The sequence below is a fragment of the Lissotriton vulgaris genome, chromosome 9 (genome assembly GCF_964263255.1).
Source record: "Lissotriton vulgaris chromosome 9, aLisVul1.2, whole genome shotgun sequence".
Classification (NCBI taxonomy): domain Eukaryota; kingdom Metazoa; phylum Chordata; class Amphibia; order Caudata; family Salamandridae; genus Lissotriton; species Lissotriton vulgaris.
In genome coordinates this window covers 458,470,530-458,489,507 of record NC_141697.1, presented here as the reverse complement: position 1 = coordinate 458,489,507, position 18,978 = coordinate 458,470,530, and the positions used below count along the sequence as shown (strand labels likewise).

At 41.3% G+C, this 18,978-nt stretch overlaps 1 protein-coding gene across 2 annotated transcripts in view; it reads right to left on the bottom strand.

Annotated features, from left to right (window-relative positions):
* Window positions 1-18,978, bottom strand: part of CEP170B (centrosomal protein 170B) — a 415,026-nt gene that overhangs the window by 330,528 nt on the left and 65,520 nt on the right. For both annotated transcript variants that reach the window (XM_086937908.1, XM_086937909.1), the window contains exon 2: window positions 17,399-17,534. In XM_086937908.1, the coding sequence (XP_086794034.1) occupies window positions 17,399-17,503 (105 nt within the window). In that variant the 5' untranslated portion in view covers window positions 17,504-17,534. The remainder of the gene's footprint in view (window positions 1-17,398; window positions 17,535-18,978) is intronic.

Here is an 18,978-nt window from a genome sequence, read left to right as displayed (position 1 = left end):
GAGACATTCTGACCTAATGCACTCACTTCCAAATCAATTGGGGCATGGTCAGGCAAAATCCTAGGATATATTTGATCTGAGGCCCCAACTGAAAAGGTGATAGAAGCAAAAAAATAACTTAAATGGACTAACTTTTTATGGGGACAGGAGTAAAATGTATAACCCGGGTCCCGAGGATTTAACTTGCCCCACACTAACCCGTGATCGTTTACTAAGTGATATAAAGCTTTAAAGACGCGTGGTTTACAACATTTGTATCTTAAAGGCCCATCCTGCAGTTCTTGATTAGCCAAATTAATATGTATATCCTCACAAATTATCAAAGGTTGTCTCCAGGTAGCCAAGTCTAAGTTTAGCTGCTCCAGTGTTTCTGCCTCGTCTAGATTAGAGCCATAGATGGTACATACAGTAAATTTGCTATCTCCAAGTCCACATTCAACAATGGCCAACACCCCAGATTATCAACCAAGGATCGTCCGACAGTCTGTACATTTGATTTAGCTAATATAGCCACGCCAGAGTCATAAAGTGTTGTTTAGAAGCTATGAATAAAGAAAAACGAAGCTCCTTTAAAATGGTACCGTTTAGGCGAAGGTATAGGCGTCTCTTGAAGACATACCAGGTCTGGCTGAATAGTTCGTAATTCAGTAGCTACCTTCTTTAGCTTTGACAAATTATTAAGACTGGAAACGTTTAGTGAACAAAATGTTATCCCTTTAAAAATCATCATGGCAATACAGCAAAACACCCCATGAATACCAACTGACATATGATACCATAACTAAACATGCGTACTGCCTTTGTGACCATATCAATATTTTTATTTCGAAACATATTCTTCCAAATATTTACTGCTGTGGATTTTCTTTCCCTTTTTACCCCACCTAGGTGCCCCACCACAACCCCCACTATCGCCCCTGATGTCCCCCTTCCCCCCTTCCCCCCACCCCCCTGTAACAAGGCTTTCGGAACCATGGTCCTGTAGATGCAAGGTTCCGTGGGCCTCCTGCCATTCCTCGCGTGCCCACCAACTCAGGGAGAAGAGAAAAAAAATCTAAATGTTATTGGGATGCAAGTGGGGGCTTATCAAACTAGTGGGCATTTGGGACCATGGGGATATCTAAATACAAATAAAGCACCTCCTTAGCTGTTCTTATATATCACTTGAAAACAACTGCCTAAAACTGAATGTTCAGGGAAGGCGGACTATAATAATTTCCATCAAATTGCATGCTCTTATCATGAATAGTTTTAAAAAGTTCTCAAAGAGGCATATAGAGCACTTACATAATGCCCATGAATCATCAATTTGAACAAAGTACATGTAGTGAGATGAAAACCACCACCAGTGTGCAATCTGTGAGTGTACTGTGTGACATATAGTACCATTTCCATATACACAAAAGTTCTATTTCTTTTATATATTCGGCCTTGTTGTGGAAAAGGCCACCAGCACTTCAATGAGATAGGAGTCTCAAATATGTAAATGTTTAAATGTCCTTTGGTCTTTCATGGGCAAAGAGTAGAATGAAAAAAGGTCATTAGTGTCAAGGGTATAGTGTTCCAATATGTTAGTTATAAACTATTACGCTTGTCAGGTGTTGCCTGGACACCATAAAATCCTGTCAACACATTTTAACTCACAATGTTTTAAGAGTCTCGCAGGACAAAGAACAACTGTGTCCGCCAGGAAAGGGAAATGCATTTGTTCACACAAAAACTGGATTTTCTATGAAGGTTTGTTTATAGAATCTCTTTTTTTTAAGTTGCTTGAAAGCATATTCTGTCCATGGGTCTGACGGAACCTTTTTAATAGAAGATCCCTACTGTGGTTGTTTTCACAGATAGCGGCTTAACATAACTTGCTAAACGGTCCTGTTACACATGAAAGAAATGCTGTTAGAGCAGCATGTAAACGTGCTGAGGTGGCATGTAGGACCAGAATACTTCGTCCACATACTGTCTTCAAGTCATCAGCTATTAAACAGATCGGTGTTAAAACTTTCACTTTATTCAACTAGGGAGATACTTTATTGTGTTTATATACAGCTAATTCTGAGGTGCAGGAGACAAACTAGCTACACGTGTACTGCCCATGGCAATGAACGAGCCCCATTTGGATGGTTTATTGTTTGCTTTACAAGCAACACAAATATGAGTACTAGTGTGCTGCTTCCTACAGCCCTATCAGCTTATGTAATAGGTAGACAGAGGATAGTCCTGAATTGGAGCATATTTTCATGTTTAGGCTTGGTTTTTTTTTCATTCGGATAAATGACAAATCCAGTATAATTCAACTTGAGGGAACGGCCTGAAGGTCAGAATAACCACAAGAAATTATAATTTGATAACTATAAGCATGACTGTTAGAATCGCTACTCAGCCGTGAAGATGCATCTCTCCTTGTCCTTGCACGGGCTGTTATTCTGTGGCATTCTGCCCCGAACCACACAGGAATATCACTCTGTCCCACCTCTCCACGGTAAATTACAATTTCCCCTTGTTTTCGAAGAGAGAATGGAGAAGCCTTTAGGAGTTCCTCAAAAAAGTAAATATTTTTGGATGGTCTCACACCTAAAACCGTGACTATGTGCACAGTGAAGACCAAACAACTACAGAAAAAATTATCTATCGGAATAAGAAACCATTTAAAAAAAGAAGTAATATATTTGTCTTTGTGGTTGACTTTACAAACAAGGATGGGCTGCAATCACAGACTATTCTACGTGTTGTCAGAGGAGCACGGGTTTATCACAATTCTCATTTGTGATCGTGGCTCTTTTTTTCCATCTACTTAACTGCTTTGTGAAAGTTGAAATTCTACTAAAATCTTCCATCATTAAACTGAATACCTTAATTTTAGCCTGACATCAAAAAGAAATACATAAAAAAACTAGCAGGGAACATGCCGATTTATAAACTTAACGATAAAGTGAACCTATAGTCTAATACATTTGCCCTATATCTAAATGGGAAATATCTATGGATAGTAGATTTACATTCCTTTTCCGATTACTAAAAGTTACATAATCACGATTAATTGCAAACGTATTCACATCATGAACACAACACTCCTTCACGAAAAGCTAATTTTATTGGAAGAAAACAAAAGGTGTCCATGCCACCTGGGTTTGAGACACTCGCAAAGAAGCCCACAAAATGCACAGTAAAACCAGAGTCGTCATCATAGATATTACATTTCATTATAACGTTTGCGTAAGGATTACTACCCCTATACCTCAAAGTAAAACACTCAGTCATTCGGTTTGTAGGAGACTCATGCACGTCTAAGCAATTCTAATGTATGATGCAGCAATTCTCCCTGCAAGCCAAGAACTCCTTCTTTCATGTGAGATGTAGTTACTTACCCACCCAGGTTACTAGGTAAGGTGCAAATAAAGTTCAAGGTTTGCTGCTGGTTTAAATGATTATTCCTCTTCCTATTATGCTCTATTGTGTGTACAGTCTACATTCAAACAGTCTCCCCTCAACCCATTTTAGTTTTTTTGCTACCCTAGTTGCCATAATTCTAAGAAGCTGCACCACTAATCTTCTACAAAAACCTTCTGATCGGAACAACGTCAATAATCGGTTCCTTTGGCTAAACAAAGTGGGTCTTGACTTCAGTACGAGACTCTTGCGGAGTTAAATCAGTTAACATCACTTCTCTACCTCGAGCCCCTAGAAACGATTTGGTTTAGGTGTGTGCTAGTTGGCCATCCCTATGATTTACTTCAACCAGACACCCTCCTTGTAAGTTGTGTGGCAGCAAACAGATACTGCTTAATTTGAACAATATTACTGCACAGGTACTGACCAAGGGCTGAACAATATGCCCATCATCAGCGCATAAAATGGGCCAAATATACACAGGAGTATTTCCTTTTCATGATTCTGAACCCTAAGCAACATCTGAATTAAGTTTTTAAGATTTAAAAACATATGATAAAGTGCTATTTCTATAAACACCCATCTTCGGTTAGCAAAAGCATGAATCAGGTTCCCAAAATTCTCTAAACATTTTTCACTTTGTCATGGTAACACATTGCAAACTAATCTGAACTGACAAATATTTACATGGACAGATGCAGATATGAAGGTTACTAGTGGCTCAGTGCTGGTCACTTCCTCTGCTCTCCACATCGCTGCCTTCAGCCTTCATCGTCCCTTTTGTTTCCACCGGTTTGCTACCGCTATCTGCTCTGCTCACAAATAAGAAACTGTCTGGGCCCAACTCCTCCTGCCCTGCCTTCAGATTAAAGCTTTCACTCCACTTTTGTCCTCTCACTGGAACTTCTGGTACCCACAGTCCCACATACATACATACAAGAGATTCCTCGAGAACCACTTCCTCCTACTTAAAGATGATAAGCATTCTGACACACTTTGCTAACATACTCCAGGCTGCTCAAGAGCGACCTCACCTTTTGCTTTGTAAAGATCTTTAGGCAAACACTGTGGGAAAAGATACTAAGTCTCACTTCTTGCAGTTTAGGGACAAGGGAGTACACTCCAACACCAGCCAAGGGTCAAGGACCTGGGAGGCACCATTTTGGGGTAAGGAGGCACTCCAATATTGGCCAGCAGCAGGGTCCAGGGCAGGTTCTGTTGAACTAGTCACCTGGGCAAGTGTAGAGGGAGAGGCCCTTGGAAGTTTGTTGGGCCCCTATATTTCGAACAAGAGGTCAGTCAACCGACTTTTGGAGTCACTTCTGGGGTCCTGGGTTCACGGAAAGCAGGTCCGGACTTCCTTCAAGTTCCTCAGACAGGAAGGCTGTCCTTGTTCCGATTTTTCACAGGTCCAGAAGTCTTCTGAGGAAGCTACAGGGGATGCCACATTTATACCTAGTGCCAGCCTGTGGAAGGGAAAACTCCCTAACAAATGGGGAAAACTTTCCCACTTCTGCAGCACTTTGAGTGTTTACTGTGCACTATCCCACAGAACACCTATTTCTCTAAATCAAACATGTCAGAATCTTTCTTCGCCTGGTAAGAGTTCCCTGTACCCACCCAGTGGTGTGGTTAGGATAATGGGCAAACTCTTCCTTGTGGTTATGTCAAACCAGTTCTGGGGCAGTTCCCTCTTCAACTGGGTTTGGGGCCAAGGTGACAGGGGGAAGACAAAAGAGACACACAACTAGGTGCTAGCTACATCGGCCAGTGACAAGGTAAGCGCTCTTTGAAGCTCAGGAAGGGGCTGCACACAGCCCCAGGTCATCCTGCTCAAGCAAGAAACACACCTCCCCACACCCAAGCAGTTTGTTCACTGGTTGGGAGCAATCCACTTCTCACCAGAGCGGAGCCTTCAGCAGTCATGAGACACTAGACACTGGGGGTAGGCCCTTTTGGTTTAGGCAGGAAAAGGACAACTTTCTAAAACTAAAATGTTCAAAATATTAATATAAAATCCAACTTGACCATTAGGTTGGATTTAAAAAATTATTATTAAAATGAGTCATTGAATAATTTCTTTAGCTGCTCCCAAATTGAAATTAAACATTATAAATGGTTATAATGTAACCCAGTGTTTTCCTATGAGACAGCCAGAGTTGCCACAGGGAACGAGGACTTAAGAGATTTTTCACAAATAACATGCTCCCTGCCCTGCAGGCATTCAGGGCCTACATCAGGGGAGATGTGTATTAAAAAGTAAGGTTTATAGCTTGCAGAGGTTCGCTTTACCTGGTCAAAATGTCAGTTTAAAACTGCACATTGAGGCTGTGATAGCAGACCCAAGCCATGTTTCTCAGTTCTGCTTTAGTGTGTGCACAATCAGTGCTGCAGCGCACTTGTAGCATTAAATTACAGGCCCTGAGTATACGTGGTACCATACTTGAGACGTAACAGTAAATGAAATATGCTAATTAGGGGCATGTAAATTCTAGAGCACAATCACGAAAACACTGGTTAGCACAAATAAAATGTGCATACTCCTCTGGCCTGCAAAAACTGGTTCAGCAAAAGGCGACAAAAATCTGGATTAATGCCACGCAAAAGATAGTCATTGCCAACAGCGCCTATCCCATAAATTCGGGTCTGGTCAAAATTTGTATAGATGATTACGTGCCATTTTCCTGACATACGTACAGCATTTCTAGTCGAAAGGCTGACTAAAAAAGCAAATCCGATTCTCTGGAGATACACTTGACACGCATACCAGGTGAGGTAATGTGTAAACTATTGACGAGTCCCTCATGTCTCACTCATGAAAGACCACAAACTTTAACCCACAACTCATTACGTTTTACACACTCACCTGACAAACACAATTCAACTGCCAGGACATTTAAACATGCTCATTCACACTCCGGTCTGGGACCCGAACCTTGTAAATCATTCAGAAAGAACTGCTCACCAATTAATTTCACATAATAGGATCAAAGGAATGTCCCAAAACAGACTAACTATAATAAGCTTACTTACAAACACTCACCACGAGATCCTAACCGAGTTTTCGGCATAGAGTACGATGCACACGTTTTCTCAATACGTCCTACTTCCCGCTGGAGACAAACGCTAGACGGCCATCAACATGGTCTTTCCCGTGAACCTACAGTTCACACACTAGAGCAGATGAACGTCCGCCCTACCGAAGGCGAGCATTGGTAATTGTAAAGTAATTATTTCTAACTTTAGCTCACCAAAACTTGCAAATGTGAACTAGCTGGCAGGAATATCAAGGTCACTGTTCAACTGTGGGTTTAATTAAGGCAACAAAAATGTTTACAAACTAAATTTACAAGGACGTTTTCACAATGACGTTTTTGAATCTCTGTCCCACGCTAAAGTATCCAAACAACACTTGGAAAAGAAAGCTGCCTCATCCATCCGGGGACAAAAATCAATAGTTCGTGATTGATTTATGCTGCTCGCAAGCACTCACTCTGTTATTATAAACCTGAAAATTGTGCATTTAATCATTAAAGCAGGGCAGGTGCATTATCTGAACTCAGAATTCTAGGTTAAAAAGCAACTGTCCGCACGTAAAATGTACATGACCCCAAATGATCTAATAAATGCAAGCCAATTTGCAGTTCAATGTTTACACTAAATTTAAGTTTCAGCTAATGGGGAGCGTTCAATAATTTAAGCAGCAACTAAAAAGGTTCCTTCAACTTAATTGGGACACAGCGTTTTCTCCAAATGCCTTTTTGGGCAAGTCTCTCTGCACTTGGCACTATCTGTGGCAATCCTCAATAGCAGTGAGCGACCTAGAGCAAAGAGATATAATGCTACCTACCCCAGGTCCTCAAATATAGAACTGGAAAAGTAATTGCAAATGCAGGAGCCCAACACCACCTTGCCTAAATAGCATCCTGGTGTAGATGGATGTTAGGATGCGGCTTATGCAACATTGTGCTACAACATAGAGCTTCAACAGTGTGGCACACTGTTTCTCTGAAGAGACAAGAAGCAGACTGCAGTTTGGTGGGGCACACCTGAAGTCCCTAAGCGCCCGTGCTTTGTCTAACCCATGCAGCAGACTGGGAGTCATCAAAAGCTTGGTTGCAGCTTGTATAGCTTTACTGCATGCATGCTTGAGGTTTTTTTAATGTGGGAAGTGGTATTCGCTACACATATTAGTGAAATTCGAGGGTGTCTACTCCACACACTACACCAAATTGTACAACTTAGGAGCGGCACACAAGTTACGATCAATCTATGAAAGTTGGTGTGAAATCCAGACTCATTCCTGCATGACTGCGTTTACGGCACATGTGTAAAGTGGGGACAGGAGAGGGCAATGCAAAGATAACTGTAATTTTCCCACAGAACCATTGCAAATTGAAAATCAACCCTTTAACGTGAAAGATGCAACACATAGTCAAAAATCCAATATAAGGGCAAAAAGTGAGATTGTAGCTTTTGGTCTGAATATTAGTTCACTGGAATACATGATGAAAACCAGAGGAACAGAGTGCAATAGTGATATTACACAAATGGTTGAAAACATGACTGAAAGGTTGGTTCATTAATACACTCCAAAGTACATCAACCCACTAAATGGTTGCCACTGAAAGCATCACAAAACTAGCAGATGTAACATCAAATGCAAAGCTCAGCCAAGGAAATGAGGACATGCATTTTGGCAACCAAATCAAAGTCTAAGGGCCCGACTTAAAGACTGGAGTAAAGGCCCGCCATTGGTCAGGGTAGCAGAGGACATTAGGCACGTCTCCCTGGTGGATTACCATTCGCCATTACAATTCGCCATACCTAGAGATCATCGCTTACCCAGCGGTGATCTCTGTGCCTGGCGAGAATCTGCTGCTACAGCCGTTCCTCAGAAGGGACTGAAAGTTTGGTGTGTGGATACATTCTTTCAAGCAGCTTCACACCAAATATTGTTAAAAAAGAAAACTTCTGTAACAGAAGTTCGTTGCTGGAAAACAAAATTCTAATGACCCTCACACCCTGGGAGTTCTCAAAGGGTGTAGAAGTCAAATCAACTTCATTTGATTTCAGTGGAAATCATAAAAGCATACATTTCATAAAAAAAGACATTAAACAATTCTCAACATCAGAAAATCATTCTATAAAATCAATTTTTTTTCTAGACTGTAAAACTCCATGCAGATAATTTGCAACATAGTAACACATTGGTAGGGAAAGATATGTTTGCAAGTACAGAAAAGCAGGACAATAGTGTTTAAAATGTAGGTTACTTTTATTTTACCCCTTCCCTACCCCCTTTTCCTTTCTTATATGATATTCTTTTTATTTTTCTATATTACATTGTACGACTAATACCATTAGACCAATATGCATCTATGTTATACTATATGTATTTATTTATATATCTTTAATTTCCTAACAAAAAATGATGAGACAAAAAACTATTTTGGTTAAAATTGGTCATAAGTAGCGTTTCCTTCAGTCCTTAAAAAGGTTACAAAAGAACCAGGTACTTTAAGTAGAAGTATTATTACTTGGACATTTAGACCAATCATTTGGGGTAGGGAATGTCACTAGACGGTGGAAGATATTGAATCTGAAGTGGGTCAGGACAAACTTATGTTGGGTATTATAAACAAACTTTAAGTATGGTTGGAGGGAAAAAGTGACCAGAGTCAGTTGATTCTTAAGAACACTCGGTTTGATTAATTCATTTGACAGCCTAGTGTAATAACGATGAATGCTGGAGTAATGAGACATAAGTCGTAGATCCAGTTTTATTGAAGTACATTAAAAGAGAGAAGCATCCCAGCCATCCGGCTAACTCGAACAACTGGCCCATCTCAAACCTCACATTCTCGCAGGAATGTTGGAGGTGAAGTTTCTCTTTACCCATGACACAGTCGCATGATACCAGCGTCTGTGGACATAGGTCAGTTACCACACACCAGCCACTCATAAATTAATTAACACACAATAAAGACCTGTAGTGTAGTTCCTATATTCCCAATATGCTCTGCGCATTGGAATAATAGATCCTATAGATTAGACGTAGGACTTAGGTCGACTAGGTCTCTATCGAATATATTAGACTCAATTGTGAGTGCCAGCTAGCTCAGATGTCACTAGAAACTTTCTCGAATAAACAAGAAGGGATTAGTTTCTGCAAACCGCATAAACATGACAACTTTGATTCCCCAAGATAAAACTGATCTTCAGAGTTGTGGAAACAATAGATAGATATTTCACTCAGTCAATCGTGCATGCTTCATTTCACCAGAGGTGCAGAGAAATAGAGTGACGGGCATTTTCAATAAAAGGTATTTATTGAACAGTCGTCTTTTTCAAGCAAAAGAAATGAACTGTTACAATCGTAAAACTGGTTGTAAAATATAACGAATACAGTATAAATAGTAGAATAAAATAATACTGTAAGAGCATTGTATGGTTCCTAAACCATAGATAAATACATACATAAATAACAGAGGCTAAAAGTACTCAACTGGTGCTTCTAAAATACGCCTACCCCGGTGTACCTAACCTAAGCTTAGTACGAGGGAAGAAGTAAGTGAGGTGTAGCATAAATGTAGCATTCTTTTGACAAGAATCTGTCCAAGATTTCTCTTAGGGTCTAATCAGCTCCGTACCTTAGTTTAGAATGGAGAAGGTCAGTCTTGGGACTCGATTTCCCAACAACCCGCAAGGGTAGCTTGGAAACACTGGAGCTGGATTTCTCGGCAGGAGAAAAGACAGCGTCTCTCTCAGTGCATCTGCTGGAGGGTCGGCTTCCTTCGGCACTTGCTGTAGCAGGATGCGTCTAGCAAGTAGATAGTCAAACTGCTCCAAACCTCTGTGTGTTTGCTAAGGCAAGTGTGGACATATTTATACCTCGAAGTTGCAGAGCTTGACGTAAAGGTGGCCATAATAATGTCATCAAAGATTCTCAGTTCTTTGGAAACTCCATGAGTTCTTGGACAAGTCTGTTCTCGCACAATCAATCAATCAATCACAGCACAGCACAAAGGAAAGTCCCTAGCTGCTGAAGCTAAGGTTCCGAGAAAGCTTTGTAAATTTTCAGAACTAGTGGAAGTAGCCCCACCGTATTTGGACTGCATGAGCTATGTCTAAATATGGTTATGATTCTTATGCCTATATAAGGACATAGTCATTTATACCTATATAAGGGCATGAATCAGGAAATTTACAATAGTGTCCTAAAACGGTTTTCAACAGACCTCTAGTTCTGAACAATTAATAACAGAAGAACTGCTACTAGATCAAAATTACATAAGCAGAAATGGCATAGAGTGAGGAGAAAAGGCACAAAGGAACTCTTCAATCTATACATTATCATGCAAATAAAAAGGTTTCCTCACCCATCTGCTAGACCTACTAAATAACGACGATAAATTGTCAGGTTCCGCAGATTTATCATCCTTAACATTGCCATGTATCAACACATCTCCATCATACTCCTAACTCTTCCCTTTGCAGACAGCCACTCTTCAAATTCCACACACGATGGTCCTCCATCCTTACAGCATTCATAAACACCCTTTTCACCCTTAAAGGTTTTGACAATCTCCTTCCCCTTTCCTTCCACACAGGTCTCCTTACCATAACCAAATCACCTACAGTTACCTTGGTCTGTTTGGTTGAATTTCTCTTATAAAAAGGTTTTCGGTTGTCCCAGAACGTTTTCTCCTCCCTCAGCCTCCATTCATCTGCAACAGGATTCATGATCCTATCACCCAGAAGCTTGATAATCCAAACAGGTTCCAATATAGTACTGAGAAACCTCCAACAAAATAAAACGAAAGGAGACTTCCCTGTGGTGGAGTGAATCTATACCTGCCAACTCTTTTCCTAATTTCCTCTTTCCAACATTTTGTATCACTCTTAGCTAGGTCACTAGCTTCCTTGAGCACATGATTAAACCTCTCCACAATTCCATTAGTCTCTGTATGGTAGAGAGAGCACTTCTTCTGTTTGATACCACAACTCTGAAGAAAACTTTCCATCTCTTTCGACACCAGCTGCACCCCCTTATCAGTTAGTAAAGTTTCCGGGAGTCCCCTACTAGATAGGAGATCTTTCATAAATGTAATTACATGCTTCGTCTCAATCCCACGAGTAATGCACATCTCCGGCCACCTAGAGAAGAGGTACACCATCACTATACAGAAGACTCCTGACCATCCCTATGAATAGGCCCAAGAATATCTAGAGCAAAGTCTTGCCAAGGTCCTGCAGGCGGATTCCCAACAACCATAGGTTGTACCTTAGGTTTCATACTTTTTTCACTCACTGAACACTGTACGTACTCCCTTACCAGACACTCAACCTGGACATCAATTCCAGGCCACCAACAAGAGGAACGCAACCTCTCCTTGGTCTTGAATACCTAGATGACAATTGTGAGCTTGATCCAGCAACTCATTCCTAAACCTGATGGGAGGAACTAGCCTAGTTCCCCCTGAGCAATAGACCACCAACAGAGTTTAGCTACTCTCTCAAGCCCCAAATATCTCTGCAATCCACACCTCCTTGTTCTTTATGATTTCACCAATGTGCTTTGTACATGTGGGTTTGTATCCCACCCTCCTCACCAGTGTAATAAAGATGCATGCCGGAGTCATGAGGCATAAGTTGTAGATCCATTTTTATTGAACTACATTAGAAGAGAGAAACATGCCAGCCATCAAGCTACTTCGAGAAACTGGTCCATTTTAAACCTCAACAGTCTCACAGGAATGATGGAGGTGAAGATTCGCTTCACCCATGACACAGTAACATTACACCAGCGTCTGTGGACATAGGCCAGTTACCACACCTAGCTTCCTCAAACAAGGTAAGGCACATCGTAAATAGGTCTTTCCTTCAGACGAACTGCAATGCTCCAGGGTACTTAAAAAATTCTGGGTGCCCCAAATCATAGCAGATTTGTTTAGCATTTTTCAACCAAGGAATTCGAGGAAATGCTGTCCAATCAGTGGAGAAGTGTGGCTCAATGGTTAGAGCGGCAGACCCTGATGCAGAGGTCTATCCCGGGACCCGGGTTCAATTCCCCGCCTCGGCGGGTCTTGGGCTCAAAAAATTCCACGGACCTGATAATTCTTGCCTCGGTGCCTATTCCAATCATAGAGTCCCACTCTGCAACTCTGGGCAATAGCTTGCTTAATCTCCACAACGGCCCCCACAACACTAAGGATGCCTGGCCTCCACCTTGGGGGTGCCCAGGAGTGGATGCCTCACAGGGAAAGCCAGGATGGGTTCCACAGCGGTATTCGTACAAGCGCCTTGAGACTCTTGCGGGTGAGTAGTGCGCTATACAAGTATCAATTTACAATTTTAGGCAGGTAATATTCAGGGGTTTGATCCTGCCAAGCCTAAGTGGGGGAGGGATCCAAAAAAATGAACAGATCCTCCCACCAGCTATCAATTAATCAATACACATACACAAAACAGTACATTAATCCTGTGTGTCAATATGTATTATTTATTTAACATGGACCACAGCTTGGCATTGACAATGCAGTCAAACGCACTGGATAGGTCCACAAACGTTAGTAAGAAATTACCTTTCTTAAATGTTTACCAATTAGAAGATTCAAATTTAGACACTGCTCAACCATCCCTTGGCCTTTGCCGAAGCCATAAGGAGAATCCAAAAGTATCTCTTTACTTTCTGCCCCCTCCTGCAGCCTATCCGGTACGATCCTGCCCACAACCTTTATCAGGGAGTCAAGTAAGGAGGCCGGGCAGTAGAAAGATGGATTCTCGCAATCACTTTTATTTATTTTAAATAAAATCGAGCCAATTAAGGAATGCAGCCAAGTATTCAATGCCCAACACTACAACATGCTCTAAGCACTACAGCTAAAATAGGCCCCCATAATGAAACATTCTCCTTATAAAGATCAACCGGAATTCCAACCTGGCCAGGAGCCTTGCAGCCTACGGTGATTACAGGTTCCAAGGAAAGATTTCATGGGGAAACCACCTGCTCAGACAACCACAAACTGGGGTTAGAATAACTTTTTGCAAAGTGTGCCCTCCACTCTACCTAAGTAATAGCCGTCTCCAATCACGGAACCCCATCATCGCAAAAAGGTGGATTTATAACACACCAGGAAACCTGGACAGCCTCTGGCTGCACTGACTGCTATTAGGCCCTCCCAGGATTCAACCTTTAAGATTTTGTCTTTCCTTTAAGGACAATCTGCATTCTTTTCTGAGCATCAGCATCTCCCTAGAGCACCTTGGAATTTTGTGAAGAGCCTTGGTGAAATGGGAATCAAACCAACCTTGCTTGGAATCTTTAGCCAAATTATTCCCATTTTGCAAAAGATATCTAATCCCCTTAGTGATGTTTGCAAAGGCACTCACAATAATGTTAGGGTTGATTTCTTCATCCAGGCAGTTATCAAAGTCTTCCCTATGGGTAATGATCAATTTACTCAAGAGGTTGGTTGGATCTATCTTCAACTAACGTATGGAAAGCCTATTACTTAAAGCTACTTCAATATTCCCTAAACAAATGTTGTTCGTGGGTGCATGGTTCAGACTGGAGCGAAAGTTTAAGTTTAAGTAATAATCAGTAAGGCCAATAGAATGTGTGGTAAATTTAGTATGAAAATGCTTTGCTCTAGAAAGATGATAAAATATAATCAATTACCACATTGGTACCCCTGCCATTTAATGTACAGCTGAAAGGCATTACATGGGTACATAATAAATTGGCAAAGGCAAGGTCATATTTACAAAACAAAACAAGGGAGGTACCCTATGGACCAATGTGGGACAGGGTGAACAAATATTAAAAAGAAAAAATAGTCCCTAGAGTTGAGGATATCCGTTATGTCGCGGTGTTCCTGGCTTTAGGTAATAAAGACACCACCTGACTTAAAGCATAACCCTATAGCTAAATTGCAAAACGCCGCGTCGACTTTTGGTTTTTATTGTAATTGTGTGTTGTATATTTATGTAATATTGTTATTATGTACTGTAAAGAAAAACCTTTTTAATAAATCACTGTTTTGATCACTTTCGTATATAGTTTGTTTGGAATGCCATAAGACTTTAGGCAATACTGAGTACCCAATGAAACGGACGCTCAGCCTAGGTTGCAAGCTGAGCTATACTGTTGCAATTTAGCTATAGGGTTATGCTTTAAGTCAGGTGGTGTCTATATTACCTAAAGCCAGGAACACCGCGACATAAGGGATATCCTCAACTCTAGGGACTATTTTTTCTTTTTAATAAAGGTCATATTTACACACACTCTCATTTACTTTTTTGCCGTATTCTGGGTATATAACATGGGTTTAATCAAGTCCTCAAGTATCAGTCATACCACATACCCTTTTTGAACAAAGGGAACACAAACTAATATGAACGTCGCCACTCCATACTATTATGTATTGCATCTTCCCACTGTGCCACAGGGATGTAAGATCTTTATCTAGCTGGCCTAAAACAATCAAAAATTCCTTGGTAGACACTTTATTATAAAAGTTGACCAAAACCCAATTTCGTTTTTGTGAAAGACCCAACATAATTATTTGATAAAAACTGGTAGTGAACCAAATAGTTCTACTGGGATGCGGCAAATAATTGGCGCTATAAATGCACAGACCACCTTTAGCTCTGCCAGCACTAGATGCCACTGCAGATTGATGGAAAGTTCTGTATCCATTAACATCGAGATGGTTTACTTCCCACGTCTCCAGAACACATAGAATGTGAAACTTGGAAACAAAAGTGAGTTAATCTGGATTAGCTACTCTGCCACACTCCAGAAAAGTACACTATAACTTGTATAATCAACATAGACGCACTGTCCGGAGAGCAGCTTTACGTTTTGCTAGATGAAGAAATATTGTATAGATCGGGCATCTGGACTATGTATAGGACCTTCCTCCGTAGGTACATGCTTGAGATTAGAAATGAGTCAGTCTATCCCCTCAATTTTCTCGAATGGGGCGAAATGACAAAACGAATATGCACTGCTATAGAATAGGATAGATCCATCAATGAGGGTCTTAATGGCACACTAGGTCTAATGGTAGAAGGCGTGGGATGATAGAAAATACCCAAGCGTGGTGTGGTGAGACCAGAAAATCGCCTAATCGTTGTGAAATTGTCTCTACTGGCCTATGAGCTAAAGCTCAAAACCACACAGTCAACTGGGAACTTTTTTAGGTCGCTGCCAACCCAACTCACTATTCATCGTCTAGATATCATCGCAAGGCACGCTATTTAGCCCTGATCTTTTACCCATCTAGTTCAACGCTTTATTTTGGAAAGACTCCCAGGTTTCTGCAGGTGTAGACGTTAAGGGGGGTACATTAACCAATATCACTACTAAGGGTGTGGTTTCAGGTGGTAGATCGAGAAAACATGGGGCACCGCAGGGACGAGGGACTACCACCTCCCTATTACAGTTCAATGTATTAGTGGGGTGGAGGCAGGTTGCGTGGCAATGGCATATTACCAAACGCCATTGACAGGAATCTGATTGCACTACAATAGGAAGGCATAGTAGGAGGGAGAGGCATAGCATTTCCTAAATGCAAATTTGATTTAGCACTAGCATTAATAGTATTCAGTTTTGACAAATTGAGACAATTAGTAGATACATTTTCCACATGCAACAGCCATTCCACCAAAGAGTCAAGAGCAGCCTTTACAGCAGCCACAGCACCAGTTATATAGCCTAAAATAGAAGACTGTGGATTACAGCGCGAATTCATTTTTGCTATAGCAGGCAAAAGCTTCCTCTCTTCCCCATAGCGAAGCAGAAGAAAACTAAGATTTTAAATAATCCGACTGCAGAGCTTAGAGAATAGGCCTAGCCTGGCCTCTTTCATGCTCTGAGGGGCATGAATGGGCCCGCCCTTGGCCACAGCTTTTCCCGGGCCCAACAGGACTTCTCAAAGCGCTATACGGGGCTAACGTCGGGGCACAGATATTGCAGATGACCATGTCTGCCTCTAGGCCCTTTGGGTGATGTAGTCCTCTGACGGTTTAGGACCAGTGTAGCCGCTCCTACGCAGCAGGACTTCCAAGTTCTGTATAGTGTTCATGTTGCAGGACAGGTGTTGCGGATGACAGTGGCCGCCTCTGAGCGATGAAGTCCTCTCAGTAAGTTTAGAGTCAGAGTAGCAGCTCTGGGAGTCCTAGTTCATTTTTTTTTTGCGACTGCCAGGTATTTCCTGGTGTGATGAACAGAATGATAAAAATCAGATCATCCACACTAAATAGGGAAAAACATTTGATGTATTTTCTCCTATGGATCGCATCTCGCTTGGGCCATCAGACAGCAGTGAAAGAGGGGGCACTGCCGTCAAAAAGAAGACTGTTCGCCCGGTGCAAAATTGAGAGGGCGGACCCTGCGGTGACAGACAGTGGGCTCTGCTGCACTTGTAGCGGAGTATCCTGTCAGCCAAACTCTAAATCAGCTAAACACTAAATCAGCCCCTAACTCTAGTTCCTCCACTGCCTTACCATGCTTCAAGCCTGAACTCCAAAGAGTTTCGACATCTCGGATCTAAAGTCCATGTATCATGCTGAAACACAATTTCCTAGTCATATCCATCCCATATGGTTTCAGACAATGAAGCTCGCTTCTTCGAAGATGAAATTGACGATTCCAAAGAGTTCGCTTAGCTGCTCACCTTGATAAACATGCAATAATCAAACACAAAATCCATCTGAATTCAAAACACATTTATAAGGACTAATGATTTCTTTAAACATTGAAAGTAGAATATGCCCTAAGACCAGGAACATCAGCGTGAACGTTTATATTTGTTGCAATCACACCAACAGCGTTTTGGGCTGTTTTACCAAAATAAAAAATCTTTACAGTAGCTGTGTTTAAAAGTCTTGCTCATTACAACGGCGATGTCAATGAAGTTACCTCTGCAACTAGTTACATGTGAACAAAGAGAAGGATGAGAATTTAACTTTTACAGCTGTAAATATGTTCATGTTTTACCTGCAGCATTAATTCGCAGTCCTCTCGGCCGACAAAGATCATCTCCCGAGGCAGGCGATGACGAGTGCCGGAACTGCTCACCAGGAACCACGACGTCACACTCATCTTGGCGTTTGGCACTCACACTTTAACCATCCTAAAAATGAAATATCAAAGGCATGTTAATAGAAAACCAGAGTGATCTATTAAATATCTTGATTGCAGTCAAATTAATTATAATTACCATCTAGTTAACTGTTTATGAGGACAGGCTGGATTTGTTAACAAGTTATGTCTGATTTCAGGGACCCCAAAATACATTGGCACTATGACAAACATACGGAAAAAAACCTCTATAATGTATGGTATATTACAAGAGTTCTGCATCATTATCTGCAAACGTTGCATGAGCTCATCTTCTTCCCTGCCCTGTCCAAGGTGTATGGTAAACACCTTTCACAAATACTGCACCGCGATTTTATTTAATCTATCCTGTCTGGTTCAGATCCAAAGCACGTTAGCCATGACCTACGCGCTTCTCTTCATAAGCAATGTTCGCTTATCGAAAGTAGCCCTGCGGCAGCACTATATGTGCTAGCATCAGTTCCGACACTCTAGGAAACTTGCATCAACCATGTGGAGGAGTACGACTCTTACTATTCCACACCGCAAGACGAGCCAGACAGACATAATGTAGTGCCCATGGCAATGCCGGACAGACCTACTGGCTATGCCGATGCTCGTTATATTGTGGATAGCCTTCGTTTGTGCACCCCGCTGCACAGTGGTCATTTTGGAATGATTTGCCTTTTACTTTAATGTAAGAGCATTCCAAGATGATTGCAGTTTAGGATTTTTTTTGTTTTAGTAAAAACCATTCCAAGATGGCATCATGCATGTAGAGAGCATGAAATGCTCCTTAAAATAATCAGGACAAGAAGTCCAATACAATGCCCACTTCCAGCCTACATTAAAGATAATAGATTTCTACCAACAGACCGCTCGGGACACCAGTAGGTCAGACATTAAGTGTTAGCGAAAATGTATCTGTATATGCTGGTAGTTACATAGTGGGGAGCTAACACCAATGGCATGATGTACGTTTTGTGAATGATTTGAGACCAGATCAAGTATAACAAGTAGGGACTTACAACTTTGAATTACATTTCAGGCACATAAAACCGCATGTCACATAAATTTTTCAGCGCAAGGAGATTAAAAGATTTGCAGAGAATCATCTGACTTTAAATCAAGTGTCAAGGCAGAGCTTTGAAACGCGGTGCCGAAATGCTGTAGTCAGCAGCTTACCCTAGACAATCACACCTCTTACCATACAATACATAAGCCTTTCAAAAGTGTCATGAGTATCTAAAACACACATTCTCAATATGGGTACTTAAACACTTACAAATATTAGCAAAGGCTCTATTGTGTGGTCAAAACACTTTTTATTGTGTAGAGATTGGTGGCAAATTATTAATTTTAAGACTTATTGGCGGAAAAACCCACAAATGCTGTGCAGTTACATCACTGTTTTTGTACAAACACTTTAGGAGACTTTTGCCACACAATCTGGCTGCAGGCTTGAGAACTTTTCAGTG